General features: G+C 39.8%; 1 protein-coding gene across 1 annotated transcript; it reads left to right on the top strand.

Moving 5' to 3' along the window:
- Window positions 1–6860: 6860 nt before the first annotated feature.
- Window positions 6861–21420, top strand: tcerg1b (transcription elongation regulator 1b (CA150)). Its single transcript, XM_072661804.1, has 20 exons — window positions 6861–6946; window positions 10151–10379; window positions 10558–10710; window positions 11075–11342; window positions 12188–12442; window positions 12696–12896; window positions 13040–13146; window positions 13238–13326; window positions 13495–13655; window positions 13964–14042; window positions 14879–15014; window positions 17097–17186; window positions 17302–17420; window positions 17780–17930; window positions 18444–18608; window positions 18812–18994; window positions 19195–19374; window positions 19586–19669; window positions 19754–19854; window positions 20710–21420. Exons 1-20 carry the CDS (start codon window positions 6900–6902, stop codon window positions 20909–20911), a joined length of 3000 nt encoding a protein of 999 aa, XP_072517905.1. The 5' UTR covers window positions 6861–6899; the 3' UTR covers window positions 20912–21420.
- The last annotated feature ends 6 nt before the right edge of the window (window positions 21421–21426 follow it).

Raw genomic sequence — 21426 nt, 5'->3', positions numbered from 1 at the left:
ATTCCCAGAAGTGTAGAGGCTGTCACTGTGGCAAAGTGGGGCAAACTTACTATTAATATTCTACTGTTTAGACAAACAACTTTATATATACACAAACAGATCCCCAAAACAGCTAGGTAGGGAGGTATTCATGACTGGCTTAGATCATCTTTTAAGTCAGCATTGAAATGTTATGGAACAATTCCTGCAGTTTACCAGTCTTATAGCGCTCCCTGGTGGACACACAGAGCATTCTATTTAATTAGTCTGTCATCCTACATTTGAATGAGGGGGTACAGTCCTGGGGCACTTGAAAGCATGATGTTCAGGCCAAGACTTTTGAAGCTTTAAGCAGAAGGACATCTTTAATCACTATTTCCAAGCATTTTGAGATCACTATTAATGGCCAAGCTAACTCAGATCTTTTCAAAGCCAGATTTAACAACAAATTATACCACATAAAAAAATAACATGAAGGTCAAACACCTGACAATAGACTAAAAGTGTAGGCCACAAACCTTCAGTGAATTGAAGTGGCTGAATTAAAACTAAAAAGTTACCCATTAAGTGTTACACTTTTATTGTATTGAATGTATTCAAATATTTGTTGATAGATTAAAAAAGTAACCATGTTCCTAAATATAGTTTGTACTAGAGAAGTAGCAAATGGCATCAAAAAAAAAAAAGAAAAAAAGAAAAAATGTTAAGGTTACAGTGACTGAGACGTGTATCTGCACACAATGCACAATTATGTTTTTGGCAGGTCTCGTATTTCCTGGAGTATCAAAATTCACTAAAAATGTTTAAGCATCCCTGGGCTGGAAATTAAATGCAACCTACTGCCATTGTGTGCTCTTAACTCTGGAGAATGCCAGATGGATATAGTCGGGATTGCTACATCACCTCACAGTACAGTGAGTGATGAGAGAAATTTTAAAATGTGTGACAAACGTTTTCTCAGAATTTTTAATGGAACTAATTGCAAGACTTTGTACATGGGTTGAGCCCCTTCTGATTTGTATTAGAACCTGTGCTCTGGTGTGTCTGCGCAACACAGTCCAAAGGGTCCCAACTGTGTACTTTAACTTACTTAAACTTTCACATGGAAATTGTTACCTTTCAGAACTTTCTAGGCGATTTGCTATTTGCCTGTATTAAAGAGAGCAAGTGAACACTAAACAACTTTGTATTAGTTGTAGTACAAATGGAGACAAGAATAAGTCTAGGAGCCAGTGGAAAGGAATAATGGCTTCTAGCAGTGAAATATGTAGTTACTTCAAATGTAATGTAATACAATACTAAAATATATTTACCTCGTTATTTACTTCAGTAAAGAATTGCTATTTACATACTGAGTAAATAATATGTTAGTAGTGTTACTCTAGCATTTAGATTATTTATTTAGTATACATTACTAAAAAACATTACATGCCATTTTGAAAATAAATTACAGTATGTGTGACAGAGCTCCAGGTTTTCAAACAGAACCAACATTACAACATTAAAAAAAAAAAACAACCAAACAAAAAAACACTGAAAAATGATTTTACTGTGAATAGATATGCGAGTAAGGTGCCCAAACCTGAGCGGGCTTTGACCAGCAGATGTCGAGGGCAAATGTCAATGTAATTCTATTTGCAGTGTTTCCAGTTAATGAGGGGATGAATCAAATAGCTTATATCTATATGGTGCACTATGTAAAATATTAAATTATGCATTGCATGAAATTACGTAGAAACATGTATTTTTCACCCAAATACAGGATTAATTGTTCATCCAGTGATTATGCATATAATTAGGCTTGCTATTATGCATATAATGCCACATTTGGGTGCAGGACTAACGTCAGTGAACTGCTTAGGGAGAAGGGAGCCTGGTGAAATCCAGCTGCGCTCTTCCTCGGGATGCAGAAACCGCTCGCGCATCCTGAGCATTCCGACGGTTAATCGTCAGTAAGAACTGCGTGGTTTGAAATCACTCACGGTTTTGGTCGCAACAATGGACCGACATCCTAAACAGAGGGCTCGGCTCAGTTTAAGAACAGCCGAACGAAGTAAATCCCAGTACCGTGGACCAAAAGGTGGGACGAAAGATAGTTTGGTTATATTGGATCGGCCTGTGAGGTGTCGCGTTGCTAAAGCCCACAGTGAGCAACGGACGTTGGCGAGCAAACTGGACAGCCCCTCAGGAAAGCCTAAGAGAACAAAATTAGCAAAAAACACCGAAACCAGCAAAGATGACAAATTGGTGAACGAGTCTTTACCTGAAAACGATGACCTTCAGACAGTAGACCATATTACCAGAACCGTTTCTTCGCTTCCAGTGCCGTTTTTCAAAGAAGAGGATGGTTCGTCGCTAAAAATCACCCGTGTGTTCACGTTGAAAGAGCCAGAGGAGACTGGTCTTCAGGGTCAGAATACTGCTGGCCTCTCCAAATCAGCCCAAACGCCACATGTCCAGAGGCCGGTTACTGTCAAGGGTGATAACCCTGTTGAACACGGTAAAGTGCCACTTCCACCGCCTACAGCTCAACCACTTAGTGCTAGCGAGGCTTCGGTCAGAGTAACTACCCAAGGACTGGACTTCACTCAGACTCCACTAGGAGGTGGTAAGGAAGGCTGGGGTCATGGTAGGCCTGGTTGTAGACTTCACTTTCTTGCCATTTGATCCATTAGTGCAGCTAGTTTGTGTAGTCCATCTACATGTTGTGTGTGTCATCTTTAGACCTAATCTGTTCAAAATGTCTTGTTTCTATTCAATTTGTTTCCCAAGGTGATTTGTACATAAAGCAGTGTAAGGACAAGAATGGGTACATTAAGAGACCCATGAATGCATTTATGGTATGGGCAAGGATCCACCGCTCTGTCTTGTCCAAAGCCAACCCGAATGCCAGTAACGCAGACATCAGTATCCGGCTTGGACAGGAGTGGAGCAAGCTAACTGAAGAACAGAAGATGCCCTACTATGAGGAGGCCCAGCGACTCAAAGTCAGACATGCACAGGAGTTTCCTGGTAAGCAGGGCTTGGGTTTTTTAAAGAGTTTGGTATGTATATATATATATATATTGCCAAGCACCAGTTCCACCCTTTTTTCTTCTTTTTTTTCCTATTCCTATTTCCTATTCTTTTTTTAAAAATCTTTCTTTCCTTTTAATGTAGACTGGGTCTATCAGCCACGGGCTGGGAATAAGGCATGCAGTACCTCAGCATTGGCAACTCAAGTCATAACCATGCAGGCCTCATCACCTTCATGCCCAGAGCAGCCTCAGAGGTTTGCCCCTAGTCACGCCCCTGCGTCATCCACCAGCAGCTTGAGCTCAGCATTGCAGACCAATCTAATGCTCCCTGGTACAGGCCTCTGTCATTTTCCTACACACTCTATGTACATTTATACATATATTTTAAAATGTGCAGACAGTAGATACATTTAGAGACAGAGCTTCAACTGTAGCACAATCAAAAAACAATCACAAGCCTCACACAACTTTTTGTTTCATCCACAGATTCATACTGGCACTATGTTTTTATCTTTTGACATTTTTAGCTGATACTGCCGTTGTTCTAAGCTTAGTTAAAATGAACAGTGCATTTGGAGACAATATTTGAAAGAAATGGCATAGAAGTAAAAGACAAAACCATAGGGACAACCACAGCTCTTGAGATTGGTTCTGGTGCTGCTATAATATTGGTTATTACATGGAAGTGATCGTTTTGAAGAAAGTTTTCCAAGAGGATTTTAACCACTACATGGATGCATGGATGTATAATGTAAAACTGCTTCTTACTAGCCTAACATTATTTTGAGAGTGTTTCACAAAGGACTTTGAATTGAGATGTGCAGGCTTATGCAAGACAGGAGTAACAACCCAGCAAAGGAAAGTTTCCATTACAAACAGTAGTTGCTACAGGGATATAGAATATATTACGATCGGGCGCACTGTGTCTAAAAAATACATTCCTAGACATAACAGTGTAATTTTAGACACATGGAACTTGAGATTTAATATACACATGTTTACAGAAGAAAGTTTGTGTTACATGGCGAGGTTTCTATTAACCTACAGTTATCTTTATTATTAGGCAGTGACAGATTTCTTAGCACTTATTATATGATTCTTTCTTCTTTTTTTTAGGACAAAATCCACCAGTCTCCATGGGGACTGAAATTACAGCACCTAATATGTCCTGGACAAACAGTGCAGGTCAGATATTCCTCTGTTTTCACACAGTAAGCACTTGGTCGTAACAAGTCCACATCTGACAGCGATATTATGTGAAGTGCTGGGTTTTTGATCACAGGATTGTTCGACAGCCACAATTGGCCTCTTAACAAGATCTAAATCCTTTATTGTCTGAGGGCCATAGCATCTCTGACCTCAGCTTTCCAAGCCAGGGAATGCAAAAAGAACAATTTTGGTGTATTGTACAAGTGTAATGATAATACAGGTATCTCACAGCTCATTTATGTGACAATGTGGTCTCAAATAAATAAGAGTTTGGTACATGACATTCAAATACCATGAATCTCAAACACTGTTGTGTTTCAAAAACCCCAAGACCATCCACTCAAACACACTATACTGAGCTGGAATCTCCATTTTTGCTCTTTTCACTTTTTTTTTTTACATAATTTGAATTTGCCAGTATTGTGCCATAGTGTATCAATATTATGACAAAATAATACTTTCACTATAAAATAGAAGTGTTATCACTATAAAACATAAATATTTCCACTCCAGAATCTTCCAGGACTTCTTCTGAAACCAAGCCTTTGTGGACTTTGAGGTATGCTTGGGATGATTATCCTGTTGGAAGGTCCATTGATGCAGTTCATGATTTTACAGCTGATCACTTTGGTTATTCAGAATTAGATTCTGCATTTTTTTTTATATAAAAAATGAACTGAAATTAACTTTAAAGCAGCATTGTGCAAAAATCTGTATTTCTTTCTCCTGGCTCCCCCTACACTTGGTGGCCACCCCTGAAGGACACATTTCTGGCCAGGATGAGATACACAGAACAATCCTTAAAAGTGAAAGAAGCATGTGGACTGAGGCCCAGAGAAATATTAGAGAATTTTATGCAGCGCTACACAGTTCTAGCAAGTGTTTAGTGGTACATGTGAACATAGTTTATGACAAGTAATTCAATGATCAGCTGCTAATTGTTACTATGCTCATTAACAGAGCAGTCTTCTGATGTCTTCTTTTAATGTTTTAGGTGATTTGTTGACCATAACCACACATGGAATGCGTAGCCTACAGCCAAGCCATAGTGCAGCCATGGACATGCCAAGAGACCTACCAACCAGTGACCTGTCGTTCAGTTCTATGGGCCTCCCTGGCATTGCTCACCTGTACCCACCAGCACTACTGCATCCCAGAAGCACCTACTACACCTTTAGTACATCTTACCCTTCCCCCACACCCATGTTCATGCCGGGGCCACAGTTCCTTCCAGCAGGGTAAATAAAATTCATTCATTTGTTTGTAGGTGTCCTGTGCTGGTGTAACAAGCCCTTTTTATTTTCCTTACAGGGGCTTTCTTTATTCAGGCTGCACTAGCCACATGTCTGACGCTATGGGCCCCTCTGGTAAGATTTTCCAGACGCATGAGGCCTTATTTTCTGCCTTGGACCAGGACTATATGCTCCGTACAGAATCTGCGGGACAAAGTCACAGCCGAGGTCCCTGCACCAGCTTTGAGTTTCTGGATTCTTTTCCAACCTTGCACAAACGTGCTTCGGAAAACATGTACATAACCATGAACAATCCTGCTTTGGAAAATTACCTTGAAGTGCAGAGTAACACAATTTCAGAGGTTGAAGAGGGTGGTGAAATTCAAATGCTGAGAGTGCTTTAGTGTATCTTTTTCCATGCCTATGTTCAGTCCACATGCTTCCAGCCACAGAAGTTCTTGTTGGTGTGTCTGTTTAAATAAAAATGTGAAAGTTGACAAAGACACACAACTAAAATTGTTGCAGATTAAATGAGACACTAAATGGTCATCACATGGCAATTTGCCTAGCTTTCCTTGAAGCTTTAGACTAGACCAATACTATAGCTGCTGTACTATTTTACATATACATGCAGTTGTGACATTCCGGATTCCAGTCTGTTAGATACTCCATTAGAATTCACTAAGGCCTCCATTAAAAACTATGTCAGAGACATTTAAAGGTGCACGTATTTGTCACTGTACACTGTACAGCGAAATGTGTCCTCCGCATTTAACCCATCTGTGTTAGGGGCAGTGAGTACACACACACACACAGAGCGGTGGGCAGCCAACTCCAGCGCCAGGGGAGCAGAGGAGGTAAAGGGCCTTTGTCAAGGGCCCAACAGTGGCAGCTTGCTGAGCCTGGGACTCGAACCCACAACCCTGTTATCGATATCCCGGCCGATATCATTTGCACAGTTACAATTTAAAATGGCATTGGTATGTAGAGTTCTGGATTGTGATCTCAAGATAGCCACAATTGGCTTTTTAGCAAGGTCCAAATCCTTTATTCTCCAAGGGGTGCCATAGCATCTCTGAATTCAACTTTACAAGCCGGGGGAATGCAGAGAGTGCATTAGTGTACTGTATAAGTGTAATGATAATACAGGTATATCACAGTCCGGTAATGTGACAATTTGGTCTGTTTTTCACTGAAAGAACAAGTACCCTTTTTACATGTGGAAGAAGTATCTGAATACTAGCCTTGCCTTTACTTGATATCGAATCGACAACTAGTGGGATCGCCCGTCCCCAGTGCAGTTAATTTTCTAAGGGCTATGAGAAAACATTAGATTGGCGGGTCACTGGTCCAATGAGCTGCCTTAGAGCTCACAGACGTTCGGTTTAGCCAATCACGGGAGAGAAAAGTGTCAACGCGGGTCTGCGGACGGAAACTCGGCTAGATTTTTACTTTTGGAGTAATGGCGGAGCACATAGATGGAGAAAGCACTGCGTCTAGCGACAACAGGTGAGGCCACCTATTAGCCGAATGTTCACTTAAGTTAAATCAGTAAACTGTGCGGCCAGTACTGTTCATAAGGGGCATCCAGTCGTGACTACCCCCCTCCGTCTTCCTATCTGTGTAACGCCGCGACAGAAAGGCTAGCTGTTGTTGCTAGCGACCAAGCTAACGTTAGCCAAACAAAGCATCTATGTATCGTCATTCACCCAGTTTTAATCTGTTGACACGCAGAACCTGTTTTATTTAAGTGCACTTTAGGTAGCTTGAAAATAGTGTGGTTACTAAATAGATATAGCTCGCTCTGTGAATAAAAGTAATATGTTGTGGCGGGCCAACTCGTAGTGTGAATTCGTCATGCATTGTCTTTTGCGTAGGCTAATTGTGGCACAGTTTACATGGCTAATAAAAGTAGCTAGCTAGCTAACACTTGTGACTTTATGTAGAGGACTCTACGTGGTTTCACTGGCCAATAAATGTTATACGGTTGTGGTTTTAACGTAGGTTCGCATAGTTTGGTTAAGTTTGCTGGTTAGCTAGCGCTAGCTAACTATGCATGCATCGGTCTTGGCGTGGTGTTTAGCAAAATGGAGTAACGCTAGCTAGCTGTAAGTAGCTAACTTGTGTGTTTTGCCGGGACGTTCAGTGTCCTAAACTAAAATTGGTACTTGGTACTACCGGTTAGCTGCAAAATGTCTCCTAAAGTTGATCTCAGCAAAGGCCAAACAAGAACTCCGTAGAAATCCAGGCTTAAATACTCAGACGCAGGCGCTGAGTAGAAAAGCCGGCACTACGACCCAGACATGTTAACAAACCCGTTTTTTTTGCGTTATGAAGCCACTGGTACAAAGTAGTACATTGAATGTTATTATTGAGAAGGAGCTCCATTGAACACATTAAGTGACTGTTTCAGTAATTCATTATCCATATTACTGATGCTCTGTACAAAAGTGCTTCATTACCCAGTTAACAGTTTCTGCTAATATGTAAAAAAAAAAAAAAAAAAAAAAAAAAAAGAAAAGCTTTTAGTTGATGGTTGGTTAAAACCATCCAACGAATCATTTAATGAAACAGGAGAATGCATTTCATCCAAGTACTATAATTAAAAATGAGTAGTTGGATAGTGATGCTCGAGTGACTGAGGCTGAAGTGCAAATGTCAAATATTAATGTTATTTCGGTAGTGTTTACAGATGTCGGATGAAGCAGGTTAGAAAGGCTATCTAGAGTTTGGAGGTACAGTTGTGGTTTACATACTCATCATGGACATGAATGGTCATGGCTTTGAGTGATTTATTTGAACTGTTCTGTTTTTGGGTGTACAACATGCGTTTTTATAAGAAAAAAATTAGCATGTGGTTAAACATTAGACATACATACATCACATCTATGATTAAATAAATGTCCCTGAGCAAGTTTTACCTTGACCAGATGCTTTTGCAACAAGCGTCTGGCAGAATCCTGGTTGGATATTTGGTAAGTGGTCTTTGCGGAATTGGTAGAATAATAGTTAAATTAAGAAGTTATTTTTTTGTTTGTTTCCTGGCCTGTACCTGACATTAAGCACAGTTCAATAGGGTTGAGGTCAAGACTTTTGGAAAGGTTCCTACAAAAGCTTAACAGTAACCTGCTTTATTCTTTCCACAACCACATTTGATGTGTGTTGTGGGGGTCATGTATATGTTTCATTTGTAACAAAACTCCAGCCACAGAGCGTGACTCTACTACCACCATGCTTAACAATCGGTACTGTTTTGAGGTTTCTCTCGGTCCATGGTGACGTAAAAACTGCATGACTGTAGACAGTAACAGTGGTGTCCCAGCAGCTTACATTTCATGGCAGACATGTGCCTTGGTGGTTCTTAGGTTAATCCTGCCCACCCAATCCAATTTTCTCTCGGCTGACGATGATTCTGTTGAGTCTTCTGTCCTTCTCCTAATGGCCTGTACTTATATACAGTGGTTTAAAGTTATGATCTCTGAATCTGCAGTGGTTTAGAAATGCCCATGGGATGCTCCTGACTTGTGTAAATGTACAACTATCATTCTCAGAGCTCCTTGGACTTTTCCATTGTACTGTGTGTTGCTCCATCAAATGAGTTATGTCAAATAAACAGTTTTTATGTGGGCACAGAGAAGCTACCAACTTTAGTCAATCATGTCACAGGACGGTAAATGTTAAGATAAGTGGATCCTTATTCCGATATTTTACGATCTTCTTCCCAACACTTTAGTGTTTAATTTTTGTTGTTTAAAACCTCTGAGGTCATTCTGGTGCTAGCTTCTCACCAACAAGCTCCAGTTTTAAAGACAACCTATAGCCCAGGGGTGCCCAAATTCCTGGTCGGGCCTATATATAAATGTGTATATATATATGTGTGTGTGTGTGTATGTATGTATGTGTGTGTGTGCGTGCAAATATACAAATAAAAAAAAGTATGTGGAATATGTTAAATACTATGTCATGATATTTAAAGAGTTTTTCATGATTCACAGTATCACAATACATGCAATCACAGACTAAAAAGATCAGTAGCGACATTATCTTGTGAACTGCTATTTATATGCAGATACTCTCCCGCACTGAATAGTGATTTTTTTTTCAACATCTGCTGCACTTCATCTAATTAAACCAGTCTAATTACACTGTTTGTAATGCTACCTGCAGCTGAACAGTGTTAATTAGGAACTAACAATGTTCTCTATATGCTTAGAAGCATATTGTTATCATGATGATTAAAATTTATCACGATACAATAACATATTGTCATTGTATTTAGTCACAAAACTGTTACCAGAGCTGGGCAATATCTTGTTTACTTTGATACAAAATACATTTGAATAAATTATAAAATTTTCTCATCTTTGGTGACTTTAGAACATCAGACAAGGATCAAACATCCTTATGAACCAGATTTTGGCCTAAACAGGGGCTTGTGCTTGGTATCACTAAGAAAAAGATAAATTAACCATTGCACCATTGCTATTTAGTTGATTCAGTGTATTATCAACTTTTATTCCAGTTCCTGGTTATTTTAATTTTGTATTTGGATGAGTAAATGTACTTTATCATGGTACTGACTTTCCATATTGTTTTAATATAGGTTTGAGAATATTAACTACATTTAAAATAAGTTTAATAATTAATATTATAGTAAATATTAGGCTTGTGCCTCTGAATTAGATGTCATTGACTGTATTATTCTTACTTTAGAATGGCGCTGCAACAAGCCTTACGTTTCCGAAGCCCTGCTCCACCACCCGGCACAGTGATGCGAGGTCCTCCACCACTCCTACGACCCCCGCCACCTCCTTTTGGCATGATGAGGGGGCCTCCTCCACCCCCCAGACCTCCTTTTGGAAGACCTCCTTTTGATCCTAGTATGCCACCTATCCCACCACCTGGTTCCATGCCCCCACCAATTGGACCTCCACATTTGCAGGTATGCTCTGAACAGTTCAGAAAATAAGTTCCTACAAATAAAACTATTTCAAAATTGCAGAAACTGCCTCAACACTCAGTAATGTGTGCAAGGTAGCCCCTAAAATATCCCACCCTATGACCCTGTTGGTAATTTTGAGGATTATTAATCACTCATGTTTTGTCTTTTCAATATTTAGAGGCCCCCCTTCATGCCACCTCCCATGGGCAACATGCCTCCCCCTCCTGGCATGATCTTTCCTCCTGGAATGCCACCAGTGCCAGCAACAGGAGCCCCTGGAAGCCTGGCTACTGAAGAGATATGGGTGGAGAACACCACCCAAGAGGGCAAGGTACTGAACTTCTCTTAGAAACACACTGCCTAGTATGTTAATGTGATGCATGCAGTTCATGTTAAGTTGTGGTATTGTAAAGTATGATTTACTGTGAGATCAAATCCTAAAGATGAGTTATTAGCATGCTTGGTCAAGATAAGGTAGGAAAAAAAAGTCTTATGGAAAATTATTTAGCAGCTTATTGTGTTCTTACAATTAAATGAGAAATTTAACCTTTCATTGAAGAGGAAAAACAGGCCTACTAACATGCTTACTTTACTATGTAACTGGAAGCAAATGCTAGATTTACTACCTACTACAGTCTAACCTAGAAGTAAGCTATTGTGAAGTTACTCACACCTTAGCTTAATCCTTTTACTAGGTCTACTACTACAACGCCAGAACCCGTGAATCAGCCTGGACCAAACCAGAAGGAGTGAAAATCATCCAGCAATCAGAGCTCAACCCTATGATGACTTCCCAGGCAGGCGCAACAGCAGCCTCCACCAGCAGCACGGCCTCTTCTGTCGTCAGTACTTCAGCCACAGTGACACCTGCCCCAGCCCAGCCTGCCTCCCCCACACGCACCCTTAGTGCCAGCCCTGAACCCAGCACTAGTCCAGCCCCTGCTGTTTCCCAGCCTATGGCTTGTGAGTAAAGAGTCTTGATAGAATCATCTGAACAGTGGTATGAGAACTAGTTCAGCTCTCTCAAAGCTTGTTCAACAAAATCGGAGATCCAACTAAAATCAAGCTAAAGTTTTAGCTTCACAAACATTAACAAATGCCTGCTGACTCATCATTACATTGTTTTTTGTACTTGTGAGAATAGTTATGATTAAAAGAACAAGCCGTAGGTTAGTTATAAAAATCCAGTTTACACCCAGTCACTTCATTTGACTAGTATCTGGATTGAATCCTGATAAGATTTTAGCCACAACATTTACATTTGGTTGTCAAATGCATCTCTGGTTAGTCCAATTGCTGTGTGTGATGGAATTTGCAAATTCCGTTGTTGCACTGCAATTATAACCGGTGTGTTGTGGAAGGAGTTTTAGTGGTCAAATGTGTCTTGAGAAGGATGCATTTACACTGCTATAACGTGGCTCAAAATGCATCTCAGACCACCTCCTGAACTGGTTTGAGCGATCTGTTTTGTATCTGTTTTAAATGCGTCTTGGGTGCTTGGCCCTATCCTATTACTCGACAGATTAAGTGACCAGGCATAAACCGGTTCAAAATGCACTCTTCACTGCCTAGTCTATAAGCCCCTAAGACTTGCAATACAGACAGTCAGAAAAATGATCACATGTATACATTGTCTTAAACTCTCAGTAACAAATCAGTTTGTTACAATTCTAAGAGCAAAAGTTTGCACAAATAAATTATTTTTAAATAGGTGGACCTATTTATAAAAAAAGAGGTAAAGATAGAAGGAAATGTCAAAATTGAACTGAACTTTTGTTAACTGATGTACTCTACCCCTTTATCTTTAGCTCCTGCATTAGCTGAAATGCCCCCAGTGGCATCCACTCCTGCAAGTGCTGGTGTGACTCCAGTTGCCGTGGTCAGTGTTCCAACAGTCACAGCCACAGTTACCGCTGTGCAGACAGTGCCATTACTTCCCCAGAGCCTCCCGCCAGGCTTGCCTCATGCTGTGGCCCAGCCACCTACTGCAATCCCAGCCTTCTCCCCAGTCATGGTGCCCCCATTTAGAGTGCCTTTACCTGGCATGCACATCCCTCTACCAGGTACATACAACATAATATATTTTAATGACAATGAAATCATGTGGTGATGATCAAATAATTAAATGCCTCTACACAATTTGTCACACTTCACTGTGTGGTGCTGTATAAAGTTTAATGATCAGTAGATGGCAGCAGTTTCCTGGTGTTGTGCCTATTGTAACTAATATCCTACCAGCTTTTGTTTTATGTCATACCTCCTCACATAGCATAGACAATTTTGGTTTGTGATGTAACACAGAAAATTGGATTTTAGGTATGTTACCAGGCATGGCCCCTCCTTTAGTACCCATGATGCACCCACAGCTGGCCATCACAGCAGCACCTGCCGCTCTTGCAGGAGCGATCCCACTCCCAGAATGGTCTGAGTACAAAACTGTGGATGGCAAGACCTACTACTACAACAGCCGCACTCAGGAATCCACCTGGGACAGACCTGTTGAGCTAAAGGAGAAAGGTACACCAGAGAAATACATTGTACACCATTGTAACAACACAGATTGTTAAAGTGAGACAGAAGTATAGCTGGCAACAGTAACTAGATGAGCTCATGTTATATGTATTTGGAATTTAAAACTCGAATACCTTTTAAACATACAGATAAGGATGGGGACAAGGCAAGAGATGCCCATTCTGCTAATGATTGTGACGCTATGGAAATTGGTGACATGGAACTCAAAGCTGAAACAACCATTCTGGCCAAAGAGGTAAATGCAGACAGTGTTTTTAGAATAGTTGGTCATTTTGCCACATTAAATAATGGTTCAATTGTCCATGGATTCTTATTCCCTTTTTTAGGCACCAAAGGAGGAGGAAATGACAGAAGAAGAAAAAGCAGCCCAAAAGGCTAAACCAGTGGCCACCAATCCTATTCCTGGAACCCCCTGGTGATTTTTTTATTATTATTATTATTATTTTTTATTATTATTATTTTGTATAATAGCGTTCCTCAAAATCCCATTGGATCTATTAAAGTTTTACTGATTATGTGTAGATAAAATAATTTACTTTTTGAAAAATCTGATAAGAAAAATGTTTCAAAATGTATTTTGTAGGTGTGTGGTGTGGACTGGGGATGACCGTGTGTTCTTCTACAATCCCACAACGCGGCAGTCCATGTGGGATCGTCCAGATGAGTTGGTGGGTCGGGCTGATGTGGATAAATACATCCAGGAACCTCCACACAAACGGGGTTTAGATGACCCCAAGAAAATGGGTACACTTTTTTACATACAACGTCTTTTTCATTTATTAGTTGTTAAAGCAAAATTGTGTGTGATTTTTACATTAAAAGGACAACTTGAGTCATGTTGATGGAACACTGACTTGCAAAAAGAAGAATAATGTCCATCATTGACATTAGGGGCCAATTCTCACATAATGCTGCTTCAAAGTGTAACATAATAAAAAATCTGTTATTAAATTATGTAGAGCTCATTTATTGCAGAGATGAATGGTGCACAGTGTGATCTTGCAGAGGTGTTTGGCAAGTAAACTAAAAAAAAAAGTAAACTTTTCTTTCAGCCATGGGCATCAGCAAAGAGGAGCTTGAAGTAGCCACCGAAGAAGCTCAAGATGATGAACCTTCGAGGAAGAAGAGGAAGTAAGTATCTTTCTGTTTGCCAGTGACTACAGCTCACTCCTCATAGCACATAGCTTTTGCCATATGTTAAAAAGACTAAGAGCATGAACAAAAACCATTAAAATGTTATGTTCATGAAAAGAGGAATTCTATAACATGAAAAGAATACCCATAATAATCTGAAGTGTTGATTGGAGGTTTTTTTTTTATATAGAGTTCTTAAATCTGCGGCATATAGATATTTTTTGGAATGCCCAGATTGCTGATCTGTCTTAGCTGTGGTGATCTTTAGTGAGTGGTGACTCCATATTGTTCAGGTTTACCAAGTCAAATCAGTCACTGTTTTCCATCAGTGCCCTTCAAGCCTGCTTCTCCCTGACCCCAAACAGTGGTCGTGTTGCACTGGGGACTATATTTCAGGGAACGCTTCTAAGCTCTGGCGATGCCAACATGGGCCTCCAAGGTAACACACCTTGTTTGACCTCTCTCTAGCCTGCATTAGGAAAACCCCAGTGAAACTGTCAAGGCAACCTCGTTTGAGCCCTCATTTTTACTTTTTGGAATTCCGTAGTAAGGATAAGAAGGACAAAGATTAGGCTTAACTTTTGTGCAGTTCAAGACAATGCTGTCTTTGCAAGTTCTACAATAGGAGTAGCTTGTTGGTGCACATTATCAGCCAATAATAAAGTCTTTCTGTTTTCCTGTAATATAGTATTCTCTAAAACAAAAAGACATAGAATAACTTGCAAGAACCAACTTCCTTCTCCACAATTATCATAAACAATGGCCAGACTTTCCCCCCCTCTGTTAAGAAAACCCCTTGACTACGTCTTACACTGCTATTTCTCCCTTCACAGAAAGGAGGAGGTGAAGGAAGCTGATGCCGAAAAAGAGGCGGCCGTGGAGGCCGAGCTGAAGGCGGCTAGAGATCGGGCAGTGGTACCCCTGGAGGCCCGCCTCAATCAGTTCAAGGACATGCTGCTGGAGAGAGGGGTAAAACACTTCAATCCAACGCAATACTCTAACCAGCTCTGTAATGTTAGACACATAAATCTGAATGGAAGCCCACCAAGGTACAATCTTCAGTTTGTTCTTCTTACTGTCCTCACTCCTTGTGTATCTCTTGTTGGTGCTTTCTGTTCATTCTGTTTCTGTTTTCTCCTGACTGTTTGCTTCTTATTTGATAAGCTTCTTTAGACTTATCTTATTACTTCTAATGCTATAGTTCTGCCATCATTTGTACCTAAAGTAAACACTTAGTAGTAACATTTTAAAATTAAAAGCCAGAGTTTCTCTCTCTCTCTCTCTCTCTCTCTGTATCTCTCTCTCTCTCTCTCTCTCTGTATCTCTCTCTCTCTCTCTCTCTGTATCTCTCTCTCTCTCTCTGTATCTCTCTCTCTGTATCTCTCTCTCTCTATCTCTCTCTCTCTGTATCCCTAACCCTGAATATCATAGCTTATAGAATATTAGTGGTTTGGAAAAAAGTATGTTTTCTTTACAAATTGCTTCATTGAGTTAAGTTGGATATAAATATTCCCTTATTGATCTGATGTTATTGTGCATCCCTAAGACTTAACAGTTTAAAATATTTGTGTTCTGCTTTGATTAGTTTTCTTTTCAACTAGTTCTGTTTTTAAGTATGGTTACTGAAATTCTCTGAAATTGATATTCTGTTGCAGTCTTTCAGTTGTTTTCAAACTCTGAAGCACTGAAATGTTTTTTTTTAGTTTCATCACTGAAATGTTAGTTTGTACCTAAAATTTGTTCACCTTGTTTTAGCCATGCTACAATATGCTTTTGATAGTATGTTAATGTGTATGACATTGAACATTCCACATGATAAAATACATTAAGGGGACATTCCAGCTTAGAACTTATGTTAGTTATTGAATTAGTGTGTTTAGGCTGTTCTCTGCCATAGCCAGTAGGGGGCACTGGTTACTTGAGGGTGTTCTGATGATCAACCTAGGGATCAACCTCCTAGAGTGTAAAATGGGCTGTAAAAGCCAATGCAGTCTTGAACAGAGGATCTGGACAAATTGTGTTGTGGTGTTTGGGGCTGTAATGCCCAGTGTACCCCAGAACATCATGAATTGTCCTGTCTTCCAGCTTTAAAGTAGTTTTGCTGCTGTAAGCAGTATTGAACAGAGTGAGGGGAACGTGAAAGCACAGCACCAATTACCATACAGTAATTAAAGTTATCACAGGAAAAAAAAGTTTTTATCAAACAGTTCAAATGTGTGGCTTTTTATTGCTATTGGCTATTGCTATTAGCAGTAGTAATAGTCTTAATAGAAGTGAATGACCAATATAATATCAAAATGTGAAACGTGATTTAGGTATAAATAATAACACATGCTCATCTTCAGCTTCTCTAGCATACAGATTTGCTAACATCAACAGCAGTGACGCAAGCAGCATCTATTTTAGCTAATGGAATATTGAGAGGTACAAACTAAGTATTTTAATATTTACCCATGAGGCCATTTGGAACATTCTGTTTTTCCCTGTGCCTTAGTTAAATAATGCAAATTTTCCACGTAGCAGGAAGCTTACTGTTGTGATGTAAAGCTGATTTGTGCTGTAGGCTGACAGGCTACAACAGAGCTGGCTTTTGAAATGGCTTGACTGCCTCCATCCTTTCCAGAGCATGTGTAGTATTTCAAATAGTGTTCCCTCAACAAAGCATCAACAGGCAGTGATCAGAACTAAAACAATTTTCCTTTAGAGACTTTACAACATATAAAAGTGGTTAAATTCCCACTTTGGCCGGAGTGTCCCTTTTTATATGACAACTTTTAAAAAAGAAAAAAAAAATATTGCTTCTGAGTTACTGCTTTTGTTTTGTTTTGTTCTTAATTAATATGACTGTTAACTAGCAAGTTAATGTGCTGTTAAGAAAGATTTTTTTTTTTCTTTTGGTCAAAATAATTGAAAAACAATTCATGCAGCTTTGAGTCAGAAAAGAGGCATAATTTACACACTTGGTTACCTGAAGTCTATTTTGCAATTATTAAGCTTTTTTGTAGGTAAAGTGATGCATTGTTAACCTGTGATCACACCCTCTACACACAGGTTTCAGCCTTTTCCACATGGGAAAAAGAGTTGCACAAGATTGTATTTGATCCACGATATTTACTGCTCAACCCCAAAGAGAGGAAGCAGGTAACCGACTGTAATGTTTACTAACTGCATTAATTGCAGACTGGTTGAAATGGGACAGTCTATCAAAGGATCTGCATTTTGATCATCTAAACTTTGTTACTGTCTGTCCCTGCAGGTGTTTGATCAATATGTGAAAACTCGTGCTGAAGAAGAGAGGAAAGAGAAGAAGAACAAACTCATGCAGGCTAAAGATGACTTTAGGAAGATGATGGAGGATGCCAAGCTTAACCTTAGGTTTGTCGCTGGTGTTGGCTTGTGTTTTTATTGACTTATGTTGCTGTGTTGAAACCGAGAATACAAACCCCATTATTGGAAAGGTTGAGACATTTTGTAAAATGTGACAAAAACAAGAATTGTACTTAATTTTTTTCACCTTTTATTACATGGTAAGGGAAAACAAATTACTTAATGTTTCAGCTGAGCAGCTCAACACAACACAGTTGGAACAGGACAGAAGTATATAGGAATATATAAAAAAGGTTTTGTACCACGACTAGCGAGTGGTACAAAACACCCCACATTGTCTTGCCAGTGTTATCATAGACAGATCACTTAAACCTGAAATGATTAAAGGCTGTCATCTTCTTCCCCAGGACCACATTTAGTGAGTTTGCCTCTAAACATGCAAAGGACCCTCGTTTCAAGGCCATTGAGAAGATGAAGGACAGAGAGGCTATGTTCACAGAGTTCATGACTGCACTTAGGAAGAAAGACAAAGAAGATTCCAAAACCAAAGGAGAAAAGGTAAATGCTGACTACGCTTACAAGAAGAGAGGATTGAAATGGAGGTGCTCAGACTAGACATTCAGATCGTGTTCACATTACCAGGCTTTGGCATAAATGTCAACATTGAGAACAATGTCAACATTGAGAATGCTTCTTTTGGCCTGTACGCATGTGCAAGGCCAGAGTCCTTATGGGATGGTTTATTCTCTTTGTGATCTTTGCAACGCCATCGCCCAGTTATTTCCTGTCACAAAAGATCAGTCTCCTCTATCTATGAATGAGGACAGACCAAAATATATTTGAAGTCACTGAGGTCTACTTATGGCTACAATTGTCATTTCTGTTGTCCAATTAAAAGCAGAACACTTGCTGTTATTTTACATGTTCAAGCATCATCAGTGTGCTGATGTGAAATGCAATCTCACTTTGCTTTAGTTGATTTCTATCACTTATGTTACTTTTGTACCCTTCACTGTAAATACTAGAATTATGTATCATATCTGACCATACTCTCCATATGACTGTGTGTAGGTGAAGCAGGATTTCTTTGACTTGCTGTCTGACCACCATGTGGACATACAGCAGCGCTGGAGCAAAGTGAAAGACAAGTTGGAAACAGATCAGCGCTACAAAGCTGTAGAGAGTTCTGCTGCTAGAGAGGAGCTCTACAGACAGTATGTGGAAAAACAGGCCAAAGTAAGAGTCCTGGGTGGATTGAAAAGCTTTCTAAAAAGCCTTTGGATGTAGTTTTGTCTTCACCTACATTGGGTTGATGTTCTTTAGCCATGATGCATGATGTTGATGTTCTTTAACTATCGGAGAATACAATTGTGTTCTTGGGCTCATGTCTCTCAGTACATGTATTGTAAAACAGTTTGTCTCTACCTCCACTTTGGTAGAATATAGATGCTGAGAAGGAGAAGGAGCTGGAGAGGCAGGCACGTATTGAAGCCAGTCTGCGGGAAAGAGAGCGTGAGGTACAGAGAGCTCGATCTGAGCAGACAAAGGAGATTGACCGAGAGAGAGAGCAGCATAAGCGTGAGGAGGCCATCCAGCATTTTAAGGCGCTCATGTCTGATATGGTCAGTGGATTTCTGAGCATGCATACATGGGATTGATTTGAGATTGTTGAAAAGATTGGTGTTCATGAGTTGACAGTGGTGTTTAAAAACCTTTTTCAGCTAATGACTATAGCCTGATGTTTCCGCATCAGTGTGGCCCTGTATTTATGCATTTTGTTAGAATGTGTTTATTGTGACTTTTTGTGTGCATACTAAAATAGGTGAGGTCAACTGATGCCTCCTGGTCAGATGCAAGGCGCAATTTGCGAAAAGATCACCGCTGGGAGTCTGCTTCTTTGTTGGAGCGGCATGAGAAAGAAAAATTGTTTGAGGAACATGTAGAGGCTCTTACTAAAAGGAAAAAAGAGCAGTTCAGGCAGTTGCTGGATGAGACCACCGTGGTGAGACACTGCTATTTTTTTGCCTTCTTTTTTGAAAATATTTAGTAAATATTGGACAATAAATATTCTGTTTTTCAATTGATTTGAATTTAAATTTAATTAAACCTTGATGTTTTAATCTTAAGATGGTGCTCAAGACTGGAAAATGGAAGGCCATGATCTCCTCAATAAATTGTCCTTAATTTAGAAACCTAAATTTGTTCTCTTGCAGATCACACTGACCACCACATGGAAAGAGGTGAAGAAGATTATTAAAGATGACCCTCGCTGCATCAAATTTTCCAGCAGCGATAGAGTAAGTGAGCAAGTTTTGTTTATTAATACGTAGTTTGAGTGATTTGTTCTTATTACAGCGGCATGTAAATCTTTATTTTAATAGAAAAGACAGAGGGAATTCGAGGACTACATAAAGGACAAATACATCACTGCCAAAGCTGACTTTAGAACTCTGCTAAAAGAGACCAAGTTCATCACATACAGGTAAGGGAATTTACTGTTAGGCTGTGCGTAATCCATGTTTATTAGGCTTGGGCGGTATAAGGTATACCAATATTTCAAAATGAGGATGGTCTTGCAACATTACGACGCCTCAGATTTATGTTCTGTGTTTATCATCATCAACAAATCAGCTCACTCCCTGTGTGCATTTAAGAAAACCACAGGGTGGGGGTGTTGTGGGAGCTCAGTGATTAGTGATGTCACACTGTGAAAACAAGCCCACTGTAGTTGCGCATTTAGCAAAGCTAAGTTTGAGTGAAAGACAAGCAAACTTGGATGAACCAGTGAACTAAATGTTCCTGAAAACAAAGTGGAAAACACTCCTAAGACCATTCACTCCACTTGAGATTTATCCTCCAAGTGTGTGTGATTTGAGCCTGAATTTGCTGGAACGGTTTAATATTTAATGAATGATTTAAAACTGTGCAGTGTTCTGTCACCCAGCAAGCAAACTGAATGTTGTATTTGGGTTTTTTTTTTACGGACTGTAAAATGTGAGACCACCCACAAATGTCAAATACTGCTGTATTATTTTGAGATGGTATAACTGTATTTAAAAAAGTGGATACTGCCCACCACAATCAAAGCACCACATTATTGTTTGTCTTAACTAGTGTGCTCAGTGCTTGACCATTTAAGAATATCTTCATGTAATCATTCCTTTAGGAAACCCAGATTTTGTATTTGTTTTGTGGCTTGTCCTTCAAATACATCCATTATAATACTGTGACCAATACCAATGTAATTCCAGGCTCTTATTAAACATCCATATAAAAATCCCTTCCTAATGTCAATATTGCACATTTTAAGATGTCTCCCATGTATTTTCTGACACAGATCCCGAAAGCTGATCCAGGAGTCAGACCAGCACTTTAAGGACATTGAAAAGATATTACAGAACGACAAACGCTATCTGGTTCTTGAATGTGTCCCTGAGGAACGACGAAAACTCACCATGTTTTACATTGAGGATCTGGATCGCAGAGGACCCCCACCACCCCCAACAGCATCAGAGCCTACCCGACGCTCTACAAAGTGAGCTGCTCCCAGACCCACTGTGGACTGTGCATGAGTTTGCCCTGCTCTCAGCAGAGTATAGTGTTAATATTGACATTTGGATACCCGGAACATCTGTGTATTTATTAAATTCTTGTAAGACTACTACTGCCTGCTAATCAAGTTCATTGGCTGGAGTAAGGCAATATGTCTATGTAGTCTATCTCCTTTGGCTGTGAGATGGGGTCAAATGAGTTTAGGTGAATGCATCTGTATATACGTCATGACTGGTACTGCATTGTGTTTATGACCCAAAATATATATTGTTTTTTGTTGTTTTTTTTTTCCCCTTTCCCTCTTCCCCCTGCTACTTTCTGACGGCAGAAACAGTATGATGCAGGCCAGTGCAGCAACCTTTTGAGTACTCTTACCACTCAGCAGCACACAGCGTGGATGTTTAATGTTTCTTGAAGTGGTTTGCCTCTGAAGTGTTGCTGTTTTCTGTATACATTTGACTGGAAATAAATGCAACCTCAGGCTTTGCTGTTTTTAGTTGCC

Source organism: Salminus brasiliensis, chromosome 18 (genome assembly GCF_030463535.1).
Source record: "Salminus brasiliensis chromosome 18, fSalBra1.hap2, whole genome shotgun sequence".
Classification (NCBI taxonomy): Eukaryota; Metazoa; Chordata; class Actinopteri; order Characiformes; family Bryconidae; genus Salminus; species Salminus brasiliensis.
Note: the sequence above shows the minus strand (reverse complement) of the source record. Positions and strands in the feature narration are given on the sequence as shown.